The sequence below is a fragment of the Peromyscus maniculatus genome, chromosome 7 (assembly GCF_049852395.1).
Source record: "Peromyscus maniculatus bairdii isolate BWxNUB_F1_BW_parent chromosome 7, HU_Pman_BW_mat_3.1, whole genome shotgun sequence".
NCBI classification, from domain to species: domain Eukaryota; kingdom Metazoa; phylum Chordata; class Mammalia; order Rodentia; family Cricetidae; genus Peromyscus; species Peromyscus maniculatus.
In genome coordinates, this window is record NC_134858.1 from 90,160,707 (window position 1) to 90,188,423 (window position 27,717).

The 27,717-nt window shown below is 37.8% G+C and overlaps 1 protein-coding gene across 3 annotated transcripts in view; it reads left to right on the forward strand.

Annotated features, from left to right (window-relative positions):
• Positions 1-27,436, forward strand: part of Plod2 (procollagen-lysine,2-oxoglutarate 5-dioxygenase 2) — a 91,229-nt gene extending 63,793 nt beyond the window's left edge. For 2 of the 3 annotated variants that reach the window (XM_042281438.2, XM_076576827.1), the window contains exons 5-20: positions 2,083-2,195; positions 4,209-4,272; positions 6,096-6,193; positions 8,999-9,100; positions 11,172-11,297; positions 12,757-12,878; positions 14,694-14,798; positions 17,172-17,297; positions 19,743-19,884; positions 20,974-21,036; positions 21,962-22,075; positions 23,793-23,858; positions 24,432-24,536; positions 25,582-25,728; positions 25,829-25,954; positions 26,119-27,436. In XM_042281438.2, coding sequence (XP_042137372.1) covers positions 2,083-2,195; positions 4,209-4,272; positions 6,096-6,193; positions 8,999-9,100; positions 11,172-11,297; positions 12,757-12,878; positions 14,694-14,798; positions 17,172-17,297; positions 19,743-19,884; positions 20,974-21,036; positions 21,962-22,075; positions 23,793-23,858; positions 24,432-24,536; positions 25,582-25,728; positions 25,829-25,954; positions 26,119-26,274 — 1,775 coding nt within the window. In that variant the 3' untranslated portion in view covers positions 26,275-27,436. The remainder of the gene's footprint in view (positions 1-2,082; positions 2,196-4,208; positions 4,273-6,095; positions 6,194-8,998; positions 9,101-11,171; positions 11,298-12,756; positions 12,879-14,693; positions 14,799-17,171; positions 17,298-19,742; positions 19,885-20,973; positions 21,037-21,961; positions 22,076-23,792; positions 23,859-24,431; positions 24,537-25,581; positions 25,729-25,828; positions 25,955-26,118) is intronic. The other variant, XM_042281439.2, reaches the window with a different exon arrangement.
• The last annotated feature ends 281 nt before the right edge of the window (positions 27,437-27,717 follow it).

Sequence of the window (27,717 nt, forward strand, 5' to 3'; positions counted from 1 at the left end):
TTAGTCATCTGTGGTGATGTAGCTGTTAGCAAGCTAGTCATTTCTCTGTAGTGACTCAAGCTCAGCATTTACATCTATATTTCATTTTAGCAATTCTTCCTACAGTCATAATTTAGAACTTTTCGGTCTGTATGGACCTCTGAGATCTCAGGTTTCAGCCTGTGCTTTTTAGAGCCCCCTTTCCTCCATTCCAACACATACTGTCCATGCCTTTGGGACCTCTTGACCCTTGTATTATATCTTACCAGACTGTTTGCCCCTCAATTCTTGAGGGACATTGTTGTATTCAAGTCAGTGTCTAGGATTATATAATACAAGTGTCTAGGACCCTTGTATTATATCTTACCAGACTGTTTGCCCCTCAATTCTTGAGGGGCATTGTTGTATTCAAGTCAGTGTCTAGGATTTGCCGTGTTAGTCTGCTGACATCACTGCCCTGCTACTGAGCTGGCTGCCCACTCTTCTTTCTCCTTTGGAGCCATTGCCCCAGGTGTGGTACTGATCCTCTGCCCTGGCCACTGAACTGTCAAGCTCTCAGTCACAGTACATAGTTCATTTTACAATTGGACCCACATTAGAGGTTTTTAAAACATACATTTTAAAGGAGAAGTATAGCTTTGGATTAGGTTATATTTTGTATTCAGTTAATTTTTTTTCCTGGAAGTGGCATGCACGTGAGAGTCTGTGGTAGACATTCATCTGGACAGTAATATAGTCACTGGGGGAAATTTCAGAGGGACCCTCAGTGCTGTGGAATCGACAGACATTAGCAAGTAAGTGCTGCTGTTTGCTAGTGACCTAATACAGGGCAAGTCCTTGGAGGTAAAGCACTCAATTTCTATCCACAGTCAGAATTATTAGAGAGAAGGCAGGGAGCATGAGTGTATGCAGTCAGAGCTTGTGATTTCACACAGTTTGGGAGAGACATTCAAAGGACATGAGTTATGACTTAGTAAAAATGTACCAGTTACTTTTAAAACATGTTAGTAGAAAAAATAAATGATGAATGCATCTGACTGTAATTTTATTTCATTTCTTTTGAGATATTTGGTCTTAGGAGAAGGGTAAGGAAACACTTTTTTATAAGACAATAATATAGGCCATTGGAAAATGTTATATCAGTATTTTTTATTATTCAAGATCATTCATAGTTATGAAAAATACATTGTCAGTTGGTAGAGATGCTCTGTGGTTGAATGCTCACTGCTTGTCCTGTTCCTGGAACCCACATCACATCGATCAGCTCACAAGTATTGTAGCTCCTATTCAAGGGAATCTGACATTGTCTTTTGACCTCTGTGAGCACCTGTACACACATGGCTCACATAAAAACAAGCAGGCAAAAAAAAATCTTTTTTTAAAAGTTCAGTTTGTGTGTGGTGAGTGTTGTCTGTCAATGAAGCAGAGCAGCTGGCCACATGTCTGAAACTCAGGGCAAGACTTAGAAAATGATCCTGCTGTCCCTGTCTTTATAGATACGTGCCATTGGCAGATTCATCACATAGGCTCGAAGGCCAAGAGGAACACTCCAATTTTAGACTTCCTTTTCCCGGACAATGACATGTAAAATCTAGCCAGAAAAACGGTCTACCAGGCACAGTAAGACTGGTTTCAAGTAATGGAAAACATTCCCCAAATTCCCTAGATAGAAAATTTCTTCAGGATTTTTGTAGCTGGTGACAACCCACATTCTTTGCCTACATTGGAATCTTGGCACAGCAGGAGACATTTCCTTCATTCAGAAGCAGTGGTTCCTTTTCAGTGGGCTCAAGAGCAATTCACAAGGTCTAGAGGAATTCCATCTTACTCTGCTCTGTCCCTAGTTAGCCTTCCTTTAGGAACCTTGTAAAGTAAGTTCTTATTTGTCAGTTAACTTCAGGAATGCATATATTTATATATATTTAAAAGCATCTTTGATTTTCTTCCTTTGTATTATAATTAGTGTTGTCTCTCCATTATAACACACATACATATGTGTTGGACCTCATGACTTTACGACTTTGTCGGCTGTTGGGTGGAACTAAGTTGACATGCATTTTGGTCATTGAATTCTGAGCTCTCCACTGTGTTTGTGTATTGCAGGCTTCATAGGCTATGCTCCATACGTCAACCGTCTGGTCCAGCAGTGGAATCTGCAAGATAATGATGATGATCAGCTCTTTTACACTAAAATTTACATCGATCCAGTGAAGAGGGTAAGGAATAGCTTGCAAGTTCTCCATTGCTGCTTTGGCTGCTTTGACTTTTGTATTTTCCTCAAGGAAGTGGTCAGAAACAAAAGGATTTGGGGAAACTAAATTGCAAATTATTTTCGTTAATATCACAGTTGAAACAGTACAAGTCCCTGGAACAAGCAGTGAGTAGGTGACCTTGGTCTCCCTCCCTTCTTTGGGTATGTGAACTCTCTGATTGTCTCTGTATCTCTCAGTGACTGAGATATTGCCAACTTAGGTTCATTAGAGAGGAAAAAAGTAGGTTTAAGACCCTGTTATTCGCCATATTATGTGGAAACACATCAAATGACTAGAAAATTCAGGGCCAACCTCTACCAGAGTATAGCCTCACCTGCTGTATACTCACTGCCAGGTCTCTCAATATCAGAATGAGTAAAGCCAGTAAGGTGTCTGAGGCTGGAGACCAAAAACAGTACCAGACAATGATGTCATATTTAGAGTAGATATCTATCATTAAGACACGGTGTTCTAGCAGTAACAGTTTAAAAAGCCTACCGCTATGCCTAGCAATACTTTGATTGGTACTTTGAAATGGTATATGGATAAGCCCACTCAAAAAGTTTGCCACACTGGAATGGACGTCTCTGTAAGACTTGTCCCTTGGAGTTTGAGGTGCCTCACCATTGTCCAGGTTGCTGGAATTGTAGACATAGCTTTGGACATGGTCCTGTGAAGATAGATCTCATTGTGTTTTATAGCCGGCTGGAGGACTAAGAATGTTTGCAAAGAGGCTGAGCAGATGGCTCAGTGGATAAAACATTTGCCTTGTCAGCTTGAAGACCAAGTTGGGATCCTCAGTACCACATAAATGCCAAGCAGACTCACCTGTAGTCTTAGTTCAGAAAAACAGAGACTAGAGGACCCTGGAGAAAGCTGGCTAGCTAGATTAGGTGAACTGGTGAGCTCCAGATTGAAGTGAGAGACCTTGCCTCCATAGGAGGTGAAGAGCAATTGAAAAAGTAGATACTCGGTGTCTACTTCTGGCTTCTACATACATTTGTACACACACACACACACACACACACACACACACACACATTGGCCAAAACGGGGAGCAGAAAAACAGAGTGCTTTAGAGTGTAGATTGTAGAATGAATAGATGAATAGATCATGAAATTCCAGAGACTGTGGCCTGAGATTCTAGCCTTATTTCCTAATAAAAATACTATAATTATCACAAATAAATTAACTAAAAATAGTAGTGGGCTAAATAAGGTAGGTGTTTGTCCATGTTTTTTTTTTTCTTCTCACATACTAAAAATAAGAGGAGCATTGGCTGTAACCGTGGTGTTCTGCTTTCAAGCAGGGTAGCTCTTCACTGTTCCATAGATAGTCTGGAGTGCATATTTCAGTGTGTCCTCGGTAGCCAGAATCACTACTGGAGTCCCAGTCATCACAGTCATGTTCTGGGCAGATAAAATGCAGAATAGTTTAAAAACAAAAGTACCATTTAAATTTGTGAGCTCTCCTTAGCTAGCCTTTCGGAAGGGTCAGGAAGTGCATTTACTTTTCTGGACAACTTATCATGTAACTGCATATAACACAAGTGAAATTTCTTGCTTTTACAAAAACATAGGCCATACTGAAAATCTGGGGACTCTTAGAACCAAGTCTGCCACCGACTTTATAGAGAAAGTTCATAAAATTGATTTAATCTTTAATTCAGAGGGAAAAAAGCAAACTGTAACTTGAAACATATTGTATTTAAATAATATGAAGTAATGTTTTGTGCATTTTCTGTGCACTGCTGATGCAATTGTAATGTTTCTTGAACTGGGCGTTCTGTGCACTGTCACCGGGGAAGCAAGGCCTCCGTGTGTGCTCCACAGTGCTTGCACCTTCAGTGCTGTCTTAGACACCTGAATAGTTTCACTAATACACTGGACATCATGACTGTGTTGTCGTATGACTGTTTCTGTTGTAATTGTCATGTTACCTATTTTCCGTTTTTTTTTTTTTTTCTTTCTTTTTTAGGAAGCTTTTAACATCACATTGGATCACAAGTGCAAAATTTTCCAGGCCTTGAATGGAGCTACAGGTACAGATGCCCACACTGTCTTCTCATGGACGTGAATGCCTATTTTCAGCATTCTCTCCTGTGTTAGAACATTTGGGGCTGTGACCACGGTGGCAACCTTTAAAATGTTAAAAAAAAAAAAAATCAAATACTGAATTTAATTTAATGTTTCCATATAGTTCAGAAAAATATCCTTTCCTAATGTCAGTACACTCCTGCAGAATGTGTGCATGCACCCACACACTTAAAACTATCTGCACAGTCTGTGCACACTTATAGTACACTCATAGTGTGTGTATATGCCTGTATACTTAAGAGTACACTGTGTGCTCATCCTGCACACTTATGAATACACTCCTACAGAGCACATGTGTACTCCTACAGAGCATGCTCACTCGCCCATGCCCTGTGCACCTATGAGTATGTATGCACTGATAAACTTGCAAGTACATATGCAAAGCATGTGTATACACATGGACTTGTGTGCATATTCTTAGAGCATGTGTCCTCACTGACACATAAGTGAGTATACTCTAACAGTATGCACACACACTTACACATGTGATAGTATGTGCACATAACACCTGCACATTTTTGAGTATATGCACAAAGTGTACACACACCTGCATATGTGAGTACACTCACAAAGTGTGTGTACATACCAGTACATATGTGAGTATGCTCTCACAGAGCATATGGGCACACATGTACACTTGTGAATACACAAACAAGCATGTTTGCATACTTGTGAGTTCATGTGCAGAGTGTATGTGCACATGAGTACACACATAGCATGTATATACCCCTGCACATTTTTAAGTCCTGGCTCAAAGAACATGCGAATACATCTTCATACTAACGAGTAAATGTACAGTGTATGCACACAACTACACACTTTTGGTTATTCAAACAGAACTTGTGCACACACGTACATACTTGTGAGTATACACACAGACATGTACATCCCTGCATATGTGAATACATCTGCACAGATTGTCCATGTACATACTTGTGAGTATCCTTGATATTATTATTTATTTAGAGATACATATACTGTAGTATGGCATGTCAATACATCTATGTACTAAAATCTATGTACTAAAAGTCAAAATATTTTTTATCTATTAATGCATATTATTTTAAAAATTAAGAATATGTTATAGTTCTGTATAGTTCATGGTGCTGTCCATAGAGTGATTAGATTCTTGGAATAGAAGGCATGTAGTGTTTAAAACTGTGAGGAGGGTTGGGGATTTAGCTCAGTGGTAGAGTGCTTGCCTAGCCAGCGCAAGGCCCTGGGTTCAGTCCTCAGCTCTGAAAAACAAAAACAAAAACAAAAACAAAAAACAAATAAAAATAAAACTGTGAGGACAGGAACCAGATATACAAACACAACACCTCTCGTGATCCTCTCTGTCTTTCTGGACTGTCACAGAAGACCAGTTGAGAGCTGTACATCTATCAGATGGCCAGTCAGCTGTGAAAGTCTTGCTTATGCTGGGCAGTGTACCTTCACCATACACACATTGCTTGCTGTTTCTAGAATAAACCTTCAAGGCCAGTCTGGGTCCACTACAGGTGGATAAGTTGTGATAGTACATCCAGCTGGTGTCACACTGCTAAAAAACAGGTCAGGGACCAGCAAAGCACTCGACAACCTGGCTTAGTGCTCAGGCATTTGGTTAGAAGTCAGCCTGTGTCTGTCCACACTGTCCTTCAATTTTGAAAACTACTGACTTGGGGAAGATAGTTTCTATGCACTGAAAACTGTGATTGTGTGTCTTGGAAATCCATAGACCTACAAATGTTTGAAGTTAACACAAACTTTTCTCCTTTGAACCTAGATGAAGTGGTTTTAAAATTTGAAAATGCTAAAAGCAGAGTGAAGAATACGTTTTATGAAACACTGCCAGTGGTAATTAACGGAAACGGACCCACCAAAGTGAGTACCTGTGCCCTTAGTTGATTATCTGTGTCTCAGGGTCGGACTGTGGAGCAGCATGGGAGGATCATCATCCCTTTAAAACACTTGGAAAACTTGAGTGTGAACAGTTTATTTACTTTGTCTTTTCTGCAGGGTAGCATCTGATTTAAAATAAACAGGATTTTCTCTGAGCAACAGTATGACCTTTTATTCTATAGGTAGATGCTTCACTTTAGTGTCTACTGTTCTAGGAACAGTAAAGGCCAGAGGGCTGGAGAGCAAGCCTTATTCCTCTAATTGCTCAGAGAGCCTAGAATAACCACCTGTGTTACACGTGAAAAGAAATAATTTCTTCAACTAATTTGATCCATAATAAAAACAATGACCTTAATCCATGCCCTAAAATGATAGTGCTTAGCTGCTGTAACCTTGACTAATGGCTAGACAGAGTTGGGGGGTAGGCTCTCTGTGAGGGCAGATGACATCATATTTGGAAGTGCTTTGAAGAGGACTCAGGAAAGTACTGGCACCCTGTGCCCAGAAGCCCAAGGCAGCCTCGCCCCATAAGCCACTTTCCACACCTTCCATGGCGGCCAGCAGAAACGTTATGAGGAAAACAGATGCCCTGGTGTATGGGAATTGGGAGGGGATGAGTAATCTCTGCCATGGGATGACAAATACAAGGACATTTCCCATCAAAAGTACTGTTTCCCAATATCTTAATTACCCCTGATACAAAGGGCAGAAGGTGGAAAGTTACAAACCCAGACTTCAGTTCTGAAAGCTGAAAGCTATGCCCCTTGGTGCTTTACCCCTTAGGACTATTGGCTATTTCCATGTTTATACAGGGAATCGAGTAGACTAACTCATGGAATAAATATTAAATTTTTATATTATTTCTAAGTGGGAAAGGTGTCAGTTCTGGTATGTTGTGAGGATTTTTAATTTCAGGGACTTATACTTTCTTTTAAAAATTATTTTCAAGGATCTTTTAATGAAGATTATGTGTTTTGTACTTTGTATTTTTCATGTCCTTTCAAAGTAACATGTATTAAGGGGCACATTTTTATATAACTGTTTTATTTCAATGCTCACTTGTTATTTGACAATCAGAAGTACTTTCTGTGTCTGTTTTTATTACACATTTTAAAGCTACCATTGCTCCCTACCCCCTTTGAGAAGGTGCCGCTGTGTAGTCCTGGTTAGCATGGCACTCACCTTGTATACCAGGCTGACTTGGAATTCAAAGAGATCATCTGCTTCTCCTTCTGGAGTTCAAGGATTAAAGGCATACCTGACCATGGCCAGCCATACTGACTCTTGAAATGTCATAATGACTCTCATGATCATATGGTTTCCGACTTCTGAGTTACCATATCATCCAAAGCAAGTGCCCTGGTGATGCTTGTCCAGGTCTCAGGTTCGCAGAGGTTCATCGTATCTGCTTCTATAGCATCTAGGCAGCACCAAGGCTTTCCTGTCCTAATGCCGAGCTCACTGATTTCAACACCTTCAGTGCAGTTGAAATACTCTGATAGACCTGGGGAAGGACTCTGGTAAAATGGCTGGCTGAGGACCCTCATCTGTGCTGTACTTTAGGGGCTTAAGAAGCTGCAAATACCTTGGAAGCACTTCTTTACGTGCTCGCACTGCTGTCTTTAATATGTTGGACTATTTCTTTTGACTGTCTTACTTTTGCCATGTTAAAACAAACAAACAAAAACATGATTAGCTGGCGATGGTAACACAAGCCTTTAATCCCAGCACTTGAGGAGGCAGGGGCAGGTGGATCTCTCCAAGTTCCAGGGCAGCCTGGTCTACACAAGCGAGTTCCAGGATATCCAAGACTAGACAGAGAAACCCTGTCTCAAAACAAAAACAGAGACAAACAAGCAAATAACATAATCATATAAGCATAGTGAGGATTTGAGGTGTGTTCTTACAATGCTAATGTTAATTTACAACGGACACTGTGTGGTATCAAAATCGCAAAGCATGTAGTAACTTCGTTACAAATACATCTGGAGAATGAGTATCTTCTGCAGTGTCCCGATTTCAGAGAGTTTCGAGGTATTTTGAGGGCGCATAGTATACTTGTTTCTTGTGCCTTCTTCCTTCTGTCACTGGCTACCCTTCAGAACATAAAATCAGTTTTTACAAAATGAAATGAATCCCAGTAGATGCTTAGAAGAGGGGGTCCGGTCAGCGAGGAGGTACCCTGTCAGGTGGGTACAGCCTACACTTTAGCTTCTCCTTGGTTTGTGAAGTGACTGTATTAATCCCTTGCTGCGTCTGTCCTCTGAGCAGCACCCCAAAGCCTGGCTGACATAATGTGTCTCCAGAAATATCTTAATGTTCTTTGGTGATGAAGCGGCCTCACTCTTTGTTTTGTGTGATGTGTTGGTGAGAGATCCCATTACCCCTTCTCCATTGACTGCACATGTCTGTGCTGGACATTTAAACATCTCATCACTGCACACAGAACTCATGGTGGTTTGTCTAAATGTCTTGTTTGCTCCTTTAAAAGTTTGTTTGGCCCTCTTTTTTTTAACAATGGTAACTTCTAGTATTATTCCTTACATCAAATTATATCAAATACTATGACCTGCTGCATCTTTTATAATAAGTTGGACATTTCTAGACATAGTTTGTAGCACTTAATGATTCGTCATCTGAAGAAAGCTTTGTTTAATGTGTATATGTTGGTGTGATTAGGGGATTGTACCAGGTACAGACAGAATTCTGTGCAGCTGTGTGATTATATAGTGAGAACGTGGTAGGTAAGGACTGCTTCTGTTCATCTGTTTTTCCTGCACTTATTAGATTCTCCTGAATTACTTTGGAAACTATGTTCCCAATTCATGGACACAGGAAAAAGGCTGCACTCTATGTGACTTTGACACAATTGACTTGTCTACAGTAGATGTAAGTGGAATTCATTTGTATGAACTTGTATCAAAAATCTACATTGTCATGAAATGTGACTCAGGAAAAACGCAGATTGTTGTATAGTTTCCATTGTATATTTGATAATGGCTTTATAATGTAAAGTGTCTTAGAATCTAGAAAGCCTGCCTTTTGAATTGTTTTGAAAGCACTAACGGCTGACAGTTGACCTCATTTGCCGTAAGGGTACTGAGCACCTACAGCATGCCAGGGGAGTCAGAGCAGCACTGGTAAAAAGAAAGTCCCCAGATGCGTGACTGTCGCCGCTGTGGAGTGGCAGCAGGGTCCCACAGCACAGAGCCCTTGGACTCCCGAAACAAATGTTTGATTTTTCCTCGCTGCCTGAAGGGAGGATCAAAAGTAAATTGTCTACATTTGGTACCTTCTGAATAGAGCTCTATGCCACTTGAAAGTAAGGTTTTTTGGCCAGACTTTGAAGCAACAAACTAAATGTTTCCTATCTGGAAAGAGGGCCAGAGCAGTTCTGAATGAATCCACACCATGGATATGTTTAAACGCTTGTCTTGATGTTTTTTGCAGAAAATGGTGTTGTCCTCTGGAAGGAGAATCAATTCCTTCTGTTTGGATTTTCCTTTCTAATTTAAACTTTGTGGTTCAAGGATAAAATGTTAGTGTTGAGGTTTTTATTCATATAAATAATGTTTTTTTGCATGTTAATAATTTGGTTTGCAACTGCGTTTGACTTTAAACTTATTAAATTGTTCTACAAAGGGAAAATGATTTATTCCTAAATATAATAAAAAACTGTAGTTTTTAAAACATAGTGATCATGCAATCGTGACATAGAAATGAAATATTTGTAGGAGTTAAGATCCCAGACACAGCATATGTTTAGTTGTGGATCCTTGCAGTTTCTTACTGGGTAAAATTAGATTTTTATTCATTTATGCTATGTGTGTGCATGTGTTCGTGTACAGTTAGTGTGCACATTCTGTCTGCACGTGTGGAGGCCAGAGCACAGCTCATTAGAGTTGGTTCCCTTCTTTTACTACGGGAGTCCTGGGTCAGATAGACAAGCTTGGTGGCAAACACCTTACCACCTGAGTCGTCTTGCTGGCCCTCCACGTGTATATTTTAGATACATTTTTAATTTAATATTTAAATTAGTTTAATAGATATTTTAACTCCTATTGTTACTATTTAAAAACTTAAAACAGAACCATGCAATGGCTCTATATTCCGACTCTGAGTTTTATCTTGCTTGTGTATAAATGTGGGTTGGCTAACTTCTAAGGCTATTAGGATATTTGAATTAAACACGTAAGAGAAGATGATGGACTGCCATAGTTAATGTGTATTACAGATGTTTTCATATAAAAGAATAAATGAAAGAAACTACACCTAATACATGCTTAAAGTAGATTTCAGAAAACATATAAAAATGTTTGCATTAAGATAATATATTAGTGAAAGTAGTTTTTCTTATATAAAAAAACATGCCAAAAAAAAGTAAAAGCAGCAAAGCCTGTTAATAAGATGAGATCATTCCTCCTCCTCTTCCCTCTCCATACCCCTTCTTTTCTTTTTTCCTTTCTCCCTGTCTCCTCTTTCTCCATGCCCAGGGATAGGTGGGCACTCTACCAGTAAGCAGCATCCCTGACCTAGAACTGTTTTTTTTTTTTTTTTTTTTTTTTTTAATAGAAATTTTCAAAACAGCATTCGGCTTCTTTCAGAGGAGCCCCGAAGGAAGTGGGTCACTTATGTAGGCTGTGTCCTATGTCACCCATATGGTGAATAGGATAATACCTTTCTTTAAGTTATAAGTCCAAGTCACAGGAACGAGAGGTAGTTCAGTAGAATCGCTGTGATTGGCTTCCTAGATATTGACTTGCTGTGTTAGAGGACCGTCAATGGTTGGTGCAAGTCTAGTGAGTATATGCCGACGGGAAAGTCTTGTGTTTCTTGTTTTGTTTTGTTTTATTTTGTTGTTTGTCTCCCCCCACCCCCATGGTACTGGTTAAGATTTGAATAGATTTTAAAATCATACTGATCATAATTATTTTCCTTTTGTGTTTGCTGCAAAACATAGATCCATCCAAAAGTAACAATAGGTGTTTTTATTGAACAACCAACCCCTTTTCTACCTCGATTCCTGGACTTACTGTTAACACTGGATTATCCCAAAGAAGCATTGAAACTCTTTATTCATAATAAAGTAAGTATTTCAGTCTTGAGTGTTGAACGTGAGAGGTTTTTTTGAAGCAACTCCTCCTGTCCCTAAAAACCAAGTGGAATATTTTACTTCTATTATGTGTGAAGAATTGAAAGTTTAATCTAATATTAGGCTGAGCCACATGAATTTGGCAGTTTCTATAGATCAAAATGGCTGCATATCAGCCATGTTCACATAGCTTGTCAGCATAATCTATGAGGATGTGCAGAAGAGCCCGTGTTCCTTTGCGTTGGGGTGACTTTGGCGCTTTCTTTTATAGACTGCCCATTGGCGATATATTGTAATACTATAGCTTTAGAATGGAGATGATTCCAGAACTCTGCTTCCATCCGTCTCCAAGTGGCATGCCTCTCACCAGAGAAACTCGATACTGTTATTTTTGCAAGACATTCAGATCCTCCCAGACATATAATTTAAACATAGTCATTTCTGCCAGTATTTGTCTTATTTCTTTCTGTTGAAAGTTAGTTCTTACTCCATAGAGAAAAAGTTGATAGCCCCGAAGCATGCTGTTTTCTACTTTGTGGTGATAGGTTTTTGTTTAACTATTATTTTTTTGGGTGTCTTATAATCATTTTTTTCCAGAGACTATTTAAAATTTCAGAAACCTACCTTTAGTAAGCTCAAAGAGTTTATACCAGACATTTGCTGTCCAAAAATAATCATAACATAGATACTTAACACAGACAGTTTTTATATTGGTGTTATTGTGCTTTGTGTTGACCTTGTACTTGCTTTCAAATGGCCTTAAATTCCTTCACGTCAGTTTTTAGCATTCTGTTGAAGGCTGTGTCATGCAGCCTCATGTGATAGCTGACCTTACCCTGCTGTGACAGCACTTTTGAGAAGGCAGAGTGAGATAGGATGCATAAAGAACACTGCTGCTGGAGAGGGAAGCCACTTGAACATCAATACAGCTGAGTCACAAATCCTCCTAAATCAGTGATTTTACATTGCTTGCTGTCTGTCAATATGAATTTGTTAGTCTCTTTTTGTCTAAAGACAGTTTTGTATGTGGTCATTAATTGCACTCTTTGGCTTCAAAGATTATTGTTATATTTTATTTTTCACAGACTAATATCTGTTACATTTCATAAGCCTCTCTTCTGGATTTTTATGGCAAATATCTAAGATTCTTAGGCAGCAGGATTTTTTTCCCTTTCAGTTAGAATTATTTTTAATGACTAGGATTTAAGTATTATTGTGGGACTTGACCTATGAGCAGGCATTGAAATAATTTTGAAGCAACTTCTCCTTTTGGATATTGATATCAACCTATTTTATGTTTTTTTGTGTGATTTTTCAAGTGATGGTTAAGTGCGTTTTCTGTAATTCAATAACTGAATTATATAACTTATACTTTGAGTATGAAGCATTGTCTTTATGAACAATTCAGGTTGTCTGTTTCCTCTCTAATTTTTATATTTAAAATCTGTTACAGGAAGTTTATCATGAAAAGGACATCAAAGTATTTTTTGATAAAGCTAAGCATGAAATCAGTACTATAAAAATAGTGGGACCAGAAGAAAATCTAAGTCAAGCGGAAGCCAGGAACATGGGAATGTATGTCTGAATAATATATATTGAATTGTTATTCTGGTTGATGAACTTTGAGGAAAAAAGCCCCCAAATTATTCTATTAAAGTTGCAAGGCACCTCTTTGCATGTGTAGGCATGCAGACACAGGAGTCAGTTCTGGGTGGGTATACACAGGAGTGGCCATGGAAGTTACTTATATTTTTCTTGAAACCGAGTCAAAATATTTAATCACCTTATGAATTAACTTCAGATAAAGATTTAAACAAAACATAAATGAATATTATGACTAATAGCGAATGGCTTACATCTAAATTCACCATCCAGAGGCTGTGTAAAAAGCTCCTTGGGGAATATGTGTGTTCCTGCTTAACATCACTAATATTCTATACTCAGAGAGCTCCTTTTGTTCCTTTAATATTTCCAATAGAGTGCTTGTAAAAGTCTCCTCACTGAACAGTTGTGTCTTAGTGAATGCCAAGCTGATGCTCCAACCGCTTTTTGAGAGCTGCTTGTAAGAAGGCAAGGATGCTGTGCCTTCTTATCAGGAGACATTCTTGTCTGTTGCTGACTCTCATGCCTTGTGCTGTGCAAGTCCAGCTCACAGCCAGGGTTTCTTCTTGGGAAGGGCTTTAGAATAGTCAGAAATGCCCATATCCCTAACTCAATTTATTGGTCAACCCCTTGAATCCCCATTCAGGACTTACTCTCTCTGATGGTTTGAATAACTGTTGTAAGTTTTCTCATCAACTGTCCTGCTTGGTAGCTAGTTTTAAAAAATGTACTTAAGAGCAGAAAGTGGCCAAGAGGTCCAGCTGTGAGGCTGGAAAGATGAAGCAGGCAAGAGAATCCTAAATGCAGAAGCCATAGCATGTGGAGGGTTTCATAGTATCATCAGTGGCTCAGTCCTTGGTTTCCTGTTGAAAACACTGCGGTCTCTCATGGAAAAACATTTTCAGTGATCAGGCAAGACATAACTGTCTTAAAAAGCACTCTATGGGATCAAGTGTAAAATGTTAATACTTAAGGAGCCTTTAACTTTATCTCTGTAATTCCTTTCAAACAAAAGTTGTTGGTGTCTTAGCATGTATAAGGCTGGGATTAATCTTATCAACACACACACACACACACACACACACACACACACACACACACACACACACGGAACCCAACCCCCTAAAAATCTGAATTATTGGTGATAAAGTATTTCGCTTTGTGTATCAGTCTGTTTGCATGTAAAAAGTAATATAGAATATAAATAAATTGGGGTAAGTTATTTTTTCTTTCAGAACGCCTAAGTTTCACAAATTCCCATTGTTACCAGATGTTTTGTATGTGTGGTGTATGTGTGCACCTATCATGCATGCAAAAGCCAGAGCAGGGCATCAGATGTCCTTATCTATCAAGATCCACCTTTTCCCCTGAGATAGCATCTCTCACTTCCCTGGAGCCAGGCTGGAGGCCAGCTAGTCCTAGCCACCTCCTCTGTTTGGGTCCCTGAAGTACTAGGGTGACAGGCCTTGCTCGGCTTTTTACATGGATTTGGGCCATAAGTTCTTATCCTTGCACAGCGACCACTATTATATACTGAGCCATCCCCGTGGCTCCTAAATGTTTTTATGCCTTAAAATATTTAGTGACTTCAAATATATATCTCATTTGGCCTAAAATTGTAGTGATCTCTACCTACAGATATATGTGTTGATGAATTAGTCATTTTCAATATCAAGGCTGTTTTAATTGGAAAATACATCAGAATATTCCTACTTATGTTTGCTTTATGCTAATATTTCCAAGCAGGAAATTTTATCTAATACTTATTTTATTCCTTCTCAACATCAGGGATTTCTGCCGTCAGGATGAAAAGTGTGATTACTACTTTAGTGTGGATTCTGATGTTGTTTTGACAAACCCGAGAACTTTGAAACTTTTGATTGAACAAAACAGGTACTAAGATTAGTAAATATGATTATTTCCCACATCTGTGTGGGCCCACTGCCTGTGTAATCAATGGAGGTCGGTCCCATTCAACTATCTACTACACTTTGTAAGCTCCCAGGACTAAGTATTCCATTAGCAGTCTTAGAAATGAAAGCATTCAGTAATACTTACCGTCAGACTGTGGCTGTTAGTGGTATTTGGTCTACTTTTCTATTTAAAGCTAAGTTCAATTATGTTATTGTTTCTGATACTAGTTAATTTACATTTTTTTATCATCCATGGATATTTCATTTATATTTTCATAGATAGGCCTTCATAAAACAGTTATTTCAGAGTTCTAGCTCTCGAATCAGACATTTCAGATACACTGATCATTTCACAGCCAGCTGTGACTGCATTTATTGGTGTACCGACTGTAACTGAGCTGTTCTTCCCACTGACTCACACTGAATGGAATGAAGACATTATGGATATCTAGTTACAAGGCTCGTAGTCCTACTTGTTATACTACAGCTGCTACCGATGCTGTTACTATTCACCGCTCCCCATAGCTCGCATGTGCTGTTTGTCTACATTAACACAACTGTGTCTCCAAGTAAAGAGAAAATGTAGAAGCTAAAATGTTAGCATGACTTCACTATGCTAAGTAACATATGTAGGAAGTTTGTGATGCTGCTCCAGGAGACACTGAGGTTATAAATTTTAAGGGTTTTTTGTTTTTGTCTTAATTGTCAAAATACTTGATGTCAGCCATGAACATTGAACCATCATTCCCTGAATACCTGTAAAGCTAATTTATACCTTTATTTCTAGTGCTATAGTTATTCCACAATACAAATCCATGTGCTTCTGGCCAATGTTTGGTAAATGGCAAAGTTAAAAAAAATAGTAGGTTGGTGGGCATATATTTTTTTAAGTTAATTTTTTATGTGTATAAGTACTTGTCCTGCGTGTATGTCTGGGTACCACATGTGTGTGTGTGTCTTGTTGCCTAGAGACTTGAAGAGGCTATCAGCTGACATGTGGGTTCTGGGAACTGAACCTGGGTCCTTTGGATAAGGAGCCAGTGCTCTTAATCACTGAGCAATCTCTCTAGCCTTGATATATAATCTTTTATATATTTATCTTACTTTTGTATATGTACAAGGAGGCCAGCTCATCTTCACAAGTGTTAGGCATTTTGAATCAGGATTCTTTGTGGAAAATGTTGAGTCCATAAGCATTTTGGAAGAATCATGAGCTTTTCTTAAATTGTATGGTGCCACTGCATTATCAAAGTAATCATGGAGGAACATCAGACTTTTTACTCATTTGGAAAAGATTGATATTATAAATAGGATTTCCCAAGGGAAAGCATGACATATTTCAAATCTGTACTGTGTTAGTATAAACAGGACCACTTTCCAAGCAGTTATTAAAGCAGACTATTGTCACAGTCTCTTACTCTGTTTGCTATGGCTCTAACAAAAAGCCACCAACTGGGTCAAGTATAAACAGAAGTTCATTTGACTCATAGAGTTGGAGACTGGGTGGTTTGGCATCGCATACAGGGCTGCTGCAGGGCTGCCTGCCTGCCTTGTAACCTTCTCGACCATATTGTGAGGAGAGGAGGGACAAGATGAAGCTATAAGAGCAGAGAGCGAGGGAGGAAATGAGTCTCTGAACTTCTCTGAAATTAAAACCGAGATGCATTGGTGACCTCTCAAAGTCCCGTCTTAGCACCATCAGGGTAGCAAGTCAATTTAAACTCTAGTTTCCTGGGACTTTCAGTTCCAGACAAGCAGCTCTGTTTTGTTTTCTGAAGTAAAGGATGACGTATCCATTGCTACCAGGCCAGCTTACAACTACAACCCAGTTTAAAAAGTCATAAAATACTGGAGACAGATGGTAAAATGATTAAGATTTGTTTTAGGAACATTGCCTCTTCAATGTCTCAGCCCATCTGCATGTGTTGTTTTTCATTCAACAAATATTCACTGGCTACCTTAATACTGTAGAGAGTGTTCAGTTTGCCAGTTTTACTTGAATTTAATTTAAATACAATGAAATAATTTAGTTTGACTCTCATAGGATGTAACTAATATATTGTTAAAAAGTTATCTTAATATTTTGTTAATATTTTCAATAAATTTTCCCCTTTTGTTGCTCCTTTTAATTAGTATATTTGAAAAATTTCAATGTATTCATTGAAGAAAGATGTTGGGATTTTTAAAAATTTTGTGTAATATGTATTATATATGTATATACATACATATATACATTTATATATACACATACACAAATAATATATTAAATGAACTTCACTGTGTTATGTGTGTTGCAAAATGTATACCTCTGATAATTTAAAGATTAGTAATGATGTTGGCTTCCCTTTCTTAGGAAGATCATTGCTCCTCTTGTGACACGTCATGGAAAGTTGTGGTCCAACTTCTGGGGAGCACTGAGCCCTGATGGGTACTACGCTCGCTCTGAAGATTATGTGGATATCGTTCAGGGGAACAGAGTGTGAGTTACCTGATTTAATCTTTTCATGAACAGAACTGTAAAGATCTGCTCTTATTAATATTACTTGGTAATCATTTTTATCTCCCTTCATTTACTTAGTGTGAATTTGAGAGCTTGGAGATCACAATACTGAAATAGTTGTATAAAAACAGTATATATACATATATATAATATATTTCTTTAAGTTAAAAAGTATTCTTTATCATTAATGGGGCAACCTCATTGCTGTGTGATACTTGGTTGCCATGGGTGCCCATCTAGTGGTAGAGAAGAGTAGAGCTCTTTCCTGAAAGTTGGGAAAGACAGTTGAATTTAGCTATTTCATTTAATAGCTCCAATGAAGTTGTCTTGATTGCCTTTAAAATTTATAAATACAGGAATACTAATACAGAAAACCAGAACTTCCCAGCATTCCCAGTTGCATGCAGTATTTTGTTGTTGGTGGTGTAGCTCTTAGTTTTCTCATCTCTGTGTGGAGTAGCGAGTCATATACAGATAAAGATGGGAATTTCACTGATAATTGATTTCCATATTTTAGATGTTGAAAAAATACATGTGCAAGGCATGTGTACAAAGAATATTTACTTCCTAGATGATAATTGATATTTTCTAAATAAAAAAAAAAATCCATCAGTCAAATACCAAATGAATTCTGTTAAAGAATACTAGGCAAGAATGTTGCTCTTTTTTCCAGATGTAGATTAGCACACTTTGTCTTAATTATCCATCTCACCCGCCCAGTTAAAAAGTGGAATGTACTGTGGCATCTAGAAAGAGGTGCCCTTAGGTTAAATACCTTATACTTTTCTTGAAATGGTGGATGGTGGGGGAGGGGGTGCTTTCCTTCTCAAAATAAGGATTGCCATAGGAGCTTTACATCTGAATGATGCAGCTATTGTAAAGGTTTTGTATTGGTGAAATTATTATGGCCACTTCACGTAGTTAAAAGAAAGATTTATTTAGTGGGAAACTTACAAAAAAGGGAAAGGTAGGTTGTAGGGTCTGGGGAAGGTGTATCGAAGTTCAGCGGTGTTCTCTGGAGCTCTGCTCGGTCAACCTCCACTGTCTAGGGTCCAGGAACAGAGAGCATGCGCTGGCCCATCCAGATCTTGGGTCTCCCGGCACCTCCCTTCGCCCCGTCTTGTAGGGGTGACAGTTACCGAAGCCTCAATGGGGGTTGGAATTTCCAGATCAAAGCTGGAATGGCTACCCACTACAGTTTTGTTGTTGTTGTTAGCTGCTAGCATTGTAGGTAAGAAATTAGTATTAAGACAATTCTTTGTTATTTCAACCACTTTTATACACTCTAAAGTGACTTACATAGGCCATATATGTGATATTTTCCAGGGGTTGGATGGAAATGAAGGTTGTCAAATACAGAGCAGTGCATTCACATTTATTGTAGTAAGGCATTGTTGTTTTGTACACAGTGATTTCCTGCCTGACTTATCCACAGAATAAAGATGGTAGGGACCTTGGTCAGTTAGTCAACCAGATGAGAGAGTGACAGCTGATGCCATGTGTGTGTGCACCTGCATTTGTACCCTTGGAAAGAAGCATCATGTATTCCATCATGATTAATGTTTGAATTTACCTGACAAATTATATAGGTTTAAGGCCTTTTGATTTTTGATATTTTTTCATCTAAGTAAGACAAAATGATGCCCTTCTACATTTCCTTGGTCGAGATTTTCCCTTTCTATTTTCTAAAGTGACAGACACAGGCCTCCAGGTTGGTATCTCCCAAATAGAAGTAATCCTCTCAGAATGGGAGTGGGGTAGATGAAGAGAGAGAACTGTCTGTCAATACCTACACTTCAGCTGTATTTCCTCACCTCTTCCCCTTTCTCCACACAGATTGAACATAGTTCAGTGAATTCCATGGGAATATAACTTTTCTTTATTACTTTTTTTTTTTTATTTTTTGTGTGGTTGGAGGAATCCCCGCACTTGTAGTGATTACAAAGTTCTGTAGTATAAATACTTCTCTGGCTGATTTGAGTTTCTAATGCAGTTAGCACTGGTGTCTACTCTAGGGAGGTATGCCAGCTAGGGCCCGAGCACCTCTGGATCAGTGTCATTGCTTTTGCTATCAGTGGTTTGTGATTAGACAGAAAAGCCTCTGTACAGTAGACGACCATGACCTAACTGCAGCAGCGGTGGCAGGAGAGCCCCCCAGCTAGATGCAGCCTAAATTAAAGTGTCGGAAGATAAGAACTTCTCCTAACCCTCACTAGGATGTGTGTATACCAAAACACTTCACATTCGTCAAATACCATGTTTTATGACAGAATAATATATATAAGATATATATATATACATATACATATATATATACATACATATATATATATATAACATACACAAAGCATTTATTTTAAAATGTAAGCATGAAGCACATTGTTTGTATGTATGGTATTTTTGGAATATATCTTTTACTTTCAGAGGAATTTGGAATGTCCCATACATGGCTAATGTGTACTTAATTCAAGGAAAGACACTCCGATCAGAGATGAGTGAAAGGAACTATTTTGTACGTGATAAATTGGATCCTGATATGGCTCTTTGCCGAAATGCTAGAGAAATGGTAAGCTGCGGCTTGCTTGAACATTCGACACTATGGCTTGCTTTTCCAGTCCGTGTGTCACTGTATTTGGATGCCCTTTTTCGTCCTTATTTGTAAATACTAGCCAATTTTTCTGGTTCTTTATTTTTTGGAGAATAATTTGTGAACATTTGTAGCAGTTTTTAAATGTTAGCATAGGCCTGACTTACAAGCCACATAAGATTTTAATAAAGACAGAATTAAGAATAAGCTTTGTTCCTTTAAGAATATACCTTTACTCACATCTGGAATTCTGTACTAAGAAATCGAGTTTGGTTAATGTTAGTTTGAATGAAATGTTCTTTACACACTTAGTAAGCATATAATTTTGTGAAATCAGTGACCTTTTTCTAAGTGTACCCTATACTATTATTGATGGTACACTCTTACAAGGCAGGCTCCCTTAACTAGGGAAATAGTATATTTAATCTGTATGAAAAACTTATGATACATTAGTGTTTTAGAAATGTACTTTTACAATAAAACATAAATGCTTATAGAAAATAATTTTTCAAAATACACAAAATATGTTTTAATTCAGAAAACATATTTTAAGATTTTCTGTTTCAGATATTATGTTATTTCTTAATTTATATAAGCAGTCATAGCCTTACAAATATCAGAAAAGTTGGCAAGTGTTTTTTCTTAGTTTAACAAGGCATGTGTCGTTCCAGTGTGTTTATTGCCTGTGTACTGCCTGTGTACCTGTGCATCCTCTCTGAACACCCCCAGTACCTGTGGTTGTATTTGTGCTCATGTTTGGCTGACTTCACTCAACAGCGCATCCGGAATGGCCTCTGTTACTCATTTTTTCCCTTTGTCTCAGCGATGTACCTAATGAAGTTGTGCTAAGGAATGAGCTTGAATACATGTTTCACCAGCAAGTTACAGTGAGACAGTGGGAAGGCTGGACGGTCTCTGTGTGCACTGCAAGCTTCGCCTCTTTTGCATGTTGTCTAGGGAGGACATTTCACAATGTCAGCTTTTTATCAGAGCCGCTGTGTTCATTTACCACCATGCCTGGCAAATAGGTGTGCAGATCAACTGACCCAATGCTTCTCTTCATTTTAGACCTTACAAAGGGAAAAAGACTCCCCTACTCCGGAAACATTCCAAATGCTCAGCCCCCCAAAGGTGTCATTTTTATTTATTTTTATTCATTTTTCTTTATGTAATTGTGTTAGATGTGCTGTGTTGAGTGGCAGTTAAGTATCCTTAAGAGCGAGCCCGCCTTTGCATTGATGGGTAAAATGTTGGTACTCATGGGCTCCTTATCTGTCCGTATGTGTGCTGTGGGATTTTGCCGGAGTGTTGCTAGATGGTCAGCTCTTGGGTCATTGAAGTCATTTACATTTTATAATTAGCAGGTGAGAGAAATAACCTCAGATACTTTTACTCAATGTTGTAGGGTTTTGGGGTGCTGAGGAGAGGAGAAGGAAGTAGGTATAAAGTCCACCTCCATTAGAGATGAGGTTTTAGCACGTTCTGATGTGTTTGCTTGCCACTGATCTTTTCACCAACAAGAACAGGTACAAAGAGACGTCCTTGGTATCCAACACATTTGTTTGATTTAGGGAAGAACAAGAGACTTCCCTCTTAACTGCCTTAAGATGCCTAGAGAATTGTGCTGGGTCTGAAACAATACAACAGAGGAATACGAAGCACCGAGGAAGTCCTTCTGATATCTTGAGTTCTCATAAAATACGCATTTCTTTGAAAGGAAAAGAAGCCGAAAAGAAGATGCATGTCATTGCCCGTGCATGTCTGAAAAATATTTCTGCTTTCAAACAGGGTTTTTGTTCCTGTCTGTCTCTAGGGTCCTTAAGAAAGTGACAAAGCAACCCACTCCCCCTCTTCTCAGTTGTCCATATGTACTGTTAGTTTGGTGTGTTTTCTGGGTTTCTAATGATTTTTATTTATTTTAAAATGATACACGTTTTATGAAAAAATTAAAATGCATATTTATGAATTAAATATAAAAGTTAATGCATTCTCTATATTTTTTCCATGATTAAATGTCCTGTACTTTGAGAGTAATACTGCTGTTTTTGGTACATAGGGCATGTTTATGTACATTTCCAACAGACATGAATTTGGACGGCTATTGTCAACTGCAAATTACAATACCTCCCATTTCAACAATGACCTCTGGCAGATTTTTGAAAACCCTGTGGTATGTTCATGTTCAGCTCCCTTTGTTTATCTTCCTGTCGCTCTAAGTGGATATAAATCGAGTAATAACATTAGCACATAAATGTTTCTAAATGAGTACAAATAATTGTATTTTCTGATGTGCAATAGTTCTAAACTTGACCAAGAACTTTTTAAAATTAACACACACCTTACTTTAAAGAAAAGGAAAATTCAGTTTCTTTGCTTTCTCCCAAAATTCCTACTTTCTATATTCAAAAGTACCATCTAGTTCTTAACCATAGTTTTAGAAGAAGAAAAAAAAAATAACATACATATCTTCAAAAGGGGGGCGGGGGAAGACCTCAGTTACTAAAGATATGGTTTGGGGATAAAAATCTCCCTGCATGCAAAATGCATTAGGTTCATCCCCAGCTAACCCACCCTCAACCCTCACATACACAAGATATATCGAGAAGTTAGTTTGGAAAAATATCCATTGTTTTTCGACTTACTAAAGTGTTAATGACGATTTTGTAAATATATACTGAAGATAGCCAAAGCACAATGCAGAGTAAAGCTTTCTCCCGTATAAAGAAACATGTTCTTAAGATGAAGAAATTTGAGTCAGATGGTAATAGCCCTTGGATTTGAATTATCGGGACCCCTTTCTGCAGTATGGTTGGCACATTTATCCCTTGAGAAAGCTTTCTTGAGTAGTCATTTCAGTTGCCTTCTTAAGATCTCTTCCCCTTGCCAACAGTGGGTTTGAATTACAAAGAAGCAGGACACCTGATGAGAGTAGTCTTTGATTTTACAGAAATAACAGGATTCCAGAAGGAGCGACTTAGAATACAGAATCCTCTGTTAGATAGAAAAAGAAGAGTGTGCCTTTTTTTTTTTTCCTTTGGCATTTTTGTATTTTAAAATACTTTGTCCTATTTTACCTGCATATTTTCATCTTTAATAAAGGAAAACTGGAAATGGTTTTCTTTTTTAGGGAGAGGGTAGAATCTACACATTTAACTTGGGTTCTGAATTTTTGAGTGTTCTAAGGGGTGGAATTACTTGGCTATCAGCTTCCAGGTGAGCTCTTAGATCATATCCTGCATTGTATATATTCCTGTAGGAACTTGGTGCTCTTGAGAGGTTCCAGTGAAAGTGCTGAGCTGAATAGGCTCTGTGTACCTTCAATGGCTTTGGTCATTCTTTCAGAGTTACTTTAGTCTGGAGATGTTCTGTGGCAGAACACTTAGTGATTTCCCCATTTTCAGAGTTTTTAAAAGATAAATGAGATCATTATTGACTCAATGACTCGAAAGATGTTTTCAAATAAAGAGTTAGTGTTAGTGCCCAATATAAAACAGTAGGGACTTTAACATCAACAAATTTAAAAGGATGACTCAGCCTAACTGGAATGTGAGGGCTATATCTAAGCAGGGAGCTTTTCTACCCTTAACACTCTGAGCTACATTCCCAGCTCTATTTTTTTATGTTTAAACACCACATGTTTAATTTCGCTTGTATATCTTCTTAAATATTGTATATAAATCTATACTTTATAATATTATTCAGTTTTAATAACTTGAGACATCAAACTTTATAGATAAAAGACTTTCTTTAAAGATTGAAATATAAGCCGGCTTGTGAGAATTATTTTATTGTCCAATACACAGCTCTTTATAGGTTACTTGAATGATTTCTATAATGTATATACTTATAAATGGAAAAGTTATTTGTTTATTGTGCTTTTTTTTTAGGACTGGAAGGAAAAATATATAAATCGTGATTATCCAAAGATTTTCACTGAAAATATAGTTGAGCAGGTTTGTACTAATAATTGTAATGTGTAGAGTGGTTTTCATATAATTTCAACAAAATCTGATTTTACTATATTAGCAGGAATTTTAAATATGAAAAAATTGTTGTTTAGGTACAATGCATGAGATTTCAATCTTTACAGCTTTTATGTTTTTAATGGAGCCTAGCCTTAAAAGCTCACTCTTAGAAAACACAGACATGCTAAGTACTGGTGCTCCCTCGAGCCTCAGGAGCTGGGGACTGTTGATAGAAAGTGGCACAGTTGAAGCTTATGTCTGGAAAACACTCTTTCTTAAACAGTCTTTATGTAGAGAGACTTATTAAAAATGCACTATTTTTCAGGGTTCAAAACTGTCACTCAGATTCGATTTTGAGAAAGATCTTTCATCGTGTCTGTGATACACCATTGCTTTATGTACCAAGAGGAAGAAAAATACACTACCAATTAACTGTGATAAAATGATTTTCTAGTGAAGATTTTAATATGTGTGTGTGTGTATATATGTATATATATTGAAGATAGAGAGAGTGCTATTGCTGATATTGCTCTGTCTTCAAATGGTGGCACTGTATTACAGCCTTGTCCAGATGTCTTTTGGTTTCCCATATTTTCTGAAAGAGCCTGTGATGAATTGGTCGAAGAAATGGAGCATTATGGCAAGTGGTCTGGGGGAAAGCATCACGTGAGTTGTAACTTTACAGAAAGGAGTAAAATGAGGAGGGGAGGGGCCGATATTCAGAGATTTCAGAGGACATGTACCTTTTTGTTGTTGTTGTTACATATCTCAGACTGTGATCTAAAATGAATTGGCCATCAAAAAAGCTTTAGTCTAATTTTCCTGGTTGTTAATTGTTTTAAATCCCTCTGTACCTGGGTTCCTTTCTCATTTATGAGAGTAATTACACTGGCCATCAGGGATCAGTGCCCCTAGACTGGAATTGATTAGGAAGCACAGTCTTCACCGATCACCATTCTTTTACAAGGACAGTTTTTATTCCCTGTGCTGATTTTCCCAGTGCACTGTAGTGAAAATGCTAGGAAAACATCCAGTGTCAGCATGGTTTTGTGTGTGTGTGTGTGTGTGTGTTATTTACATCTGGTTAGGAAACTTGGCAGGCAGTCACACCAGCATTGATCCCATGTGTCTCTTTAAGAAGCCACAGGGACAGACAGCCCTAACCTTACTGCTCCTAAACCTTACAGTGGAGTTGTTGTGGGATAGTTTGACTCTTCCTGCATTTGCCTCACTTGGCTCACAGCTGTGTAGCTTTCAAAATATGAGGAAGAACTCCAAAGTCTAGAGGTGGCGGTGTGCTGGTAAATAATTGTTGAAAGACTTGGATTTCACCAAATTAAAGCAAGGTTTGCAGGGCCTCGGATTCAAAGAGCACATCAGTGGAATCTACCCTGATGGTGATTATAAAACATTAATTTCAGGGGTATGTGTGTGAGAATTTAGGGAGTCCGTTTTATCAATTTTATAGTGATATTGAAACTCATATTTACAATAAGTAGCTAAGTGTTTTCTAACTGAAGCTTGTTTCACCATTGATATATGTCATGTGCAAAATTCTGTTATTTAAATGGTCTTGATCTTTTAACTAAAACAAATAGCACACCATAATCAAATAACTGTTTATTTTGTTATGCATTATGATTCTTGATTGAAAAAAATACCCAGATAATATCAATATAAATTGTCTTGATGTATTAATGTGTATTTGTAGGATAGCCGTATATCTGGTGGTTATGAAAATGTCCCAACTGATGATATTCATATGAAGCAAATTGATCTGGAGAATGTTTGGCTTCACTTTATCCGCGAGTTCATTGCTCCAGTTACGCTGAAGGTCTTTGCAGGCTATTACACAAAGGTAGTTGTCTTGTTCCTCGTGCCTACAACCTACCAGTTCCCACACGAATATGCTCTTCTGCCTTTGCATTGTTAACAATTCTACTGTGTTGCTTTCCTAGGGATTTGCACTGCTGAATTTTGTGGTAAAGTACTCACCTGAAAGACAGCGTTCACTCCGTCCCCATCATGATGCCTCAACATTTACCATCAACATTGCTCTCAATAATGTAGGAGAGGATTTTCAGGTAATTATGATAAACATATTGAAAATTTCCTGAAATTCTGCATTATGGGGAAGGCTCTGCTGAAATTTGTTTTTCATTTGCTATTTAGATGGCATGGTTTGAATATTGCTACTGATTAAAAATGTGAACTGTTACATTGACATATATGTGTTTATCTTTTTCAGGGAGGTGGATGCAAATTTCTAAGGTATAATTGCTCCATTGAATCCCCACGGAAAGGCTGGAGCTTTATGCATCCTGGGAGACTTACACATTTGCATGAAGGACTTCCTGTTAAAAATGGAACAAGATACATTGCAGTGTCATTTATAGATCCCTGAGTTATTTACTCTACTCAGACTCAATTGTTCTTTGAGATGACTGGCACGAACATGTCTTTGAAGTTGTGCTTGAGAAGATGAGAGGAATATTTAAATAATGTCAACAGAACAATTTCACTTTGGGCCAAACATTTGAAAACTTTTTATATGAAATTGTTTGATATCTGCTCTGAGCCTTAAAACACAGGTTGAAGAAGAAAGGAAAAAAAAGTGAAAGTCGGTATTTATTTCTATGCTTTAACTGTCTCTGGAGGTAATGACAAGTTATAAAATGTTTAGGTACAAAGGCATGAATGATAATAAGCCTAGTAATATTTTCTTATTTAAGAAAAACCTGAGATTTTATTTATCATTGTGAAGAAGTATAGAATGTCGATATAAATGAAAATCAGCAAGTCTGGAAACCTGGATTACTGAATTTACATGTAGTTATTAAGCCATGTCGACCTCTGTGTAGGTCTGTTTCTCAGTAATTAGGAAGAAAATCCAAAGAAAAGATTGCACAGAGGTTTTCCTCAAGAAACCTAGTGCAGACCGCCAATGGGAGCATATCCATTGGAAGTATACGTAGCACGTGAGGCGGTTCTTGCTTTCGATTGGATAGTGGACCCCTGCGTTCCTCCAGGGCAAGCTCTCAGGGGAAGCTCACATCTTTCTGCTTTGCAAAGTGCTTAACTCCAAGTGTCCTTATGTCAAGCAGGAAGTTTGTTTCCTTCTATTCTTTCTCCCCTGCTAATTCTAGAAACTAGTGAGGCTACAACAGTTTCATTGAGATTAGTAGTACATTTTACAGTGTTTTAAAAAACTTCTTAACTACTTGAATTTTATATCAGGAAAATGGGTTTTGAGCCTTGTTTCTCCGCTTTTACTCCGAGTTGTTCTCTTTTTTCCCCCTGGGGGTTCCTTTCTTTACTTCACCATAATTTTATCATTCCTTAGTCATTTTTATTGCTTTTCCTCTACCCCACATGTAAAAAATCTCCACAGCCCAAATTTTTATTTCATTTTTCAATATTCTGAAAGAGGTTTAAATATCTTTATTATAGCTACTGTTTTTAATTTAAAGATTAAACTTGAAGAAAGTTCTTATTCCCGGTGCCAAAATTCATTTTTCTAACTCTCTGTTAGAAAATGATGAAAAAATAAAATAATTTAAAATAAACAGTGCTTTTCTGTATTATTTATTGATGGTTCTTTAGAAGATAGTATATTGTAAACTAGCCTGAGAGCATATCTGGATATAAGAGCTGTAATTATTTCATTTAGCTTCATGGTTAGTATTATTTAAAGAAAAATTACTATCTAAATTTTAAATTCAGTTACACATCTCTACTCTTACAGTGACCAGGTAGTTGATAATACTCATTTTACAGGAGTGGAAATGACAGCCACACATTTGATCGACATACATATTTGTCTAGTGGTAGTTTCGGGTCTGTGATG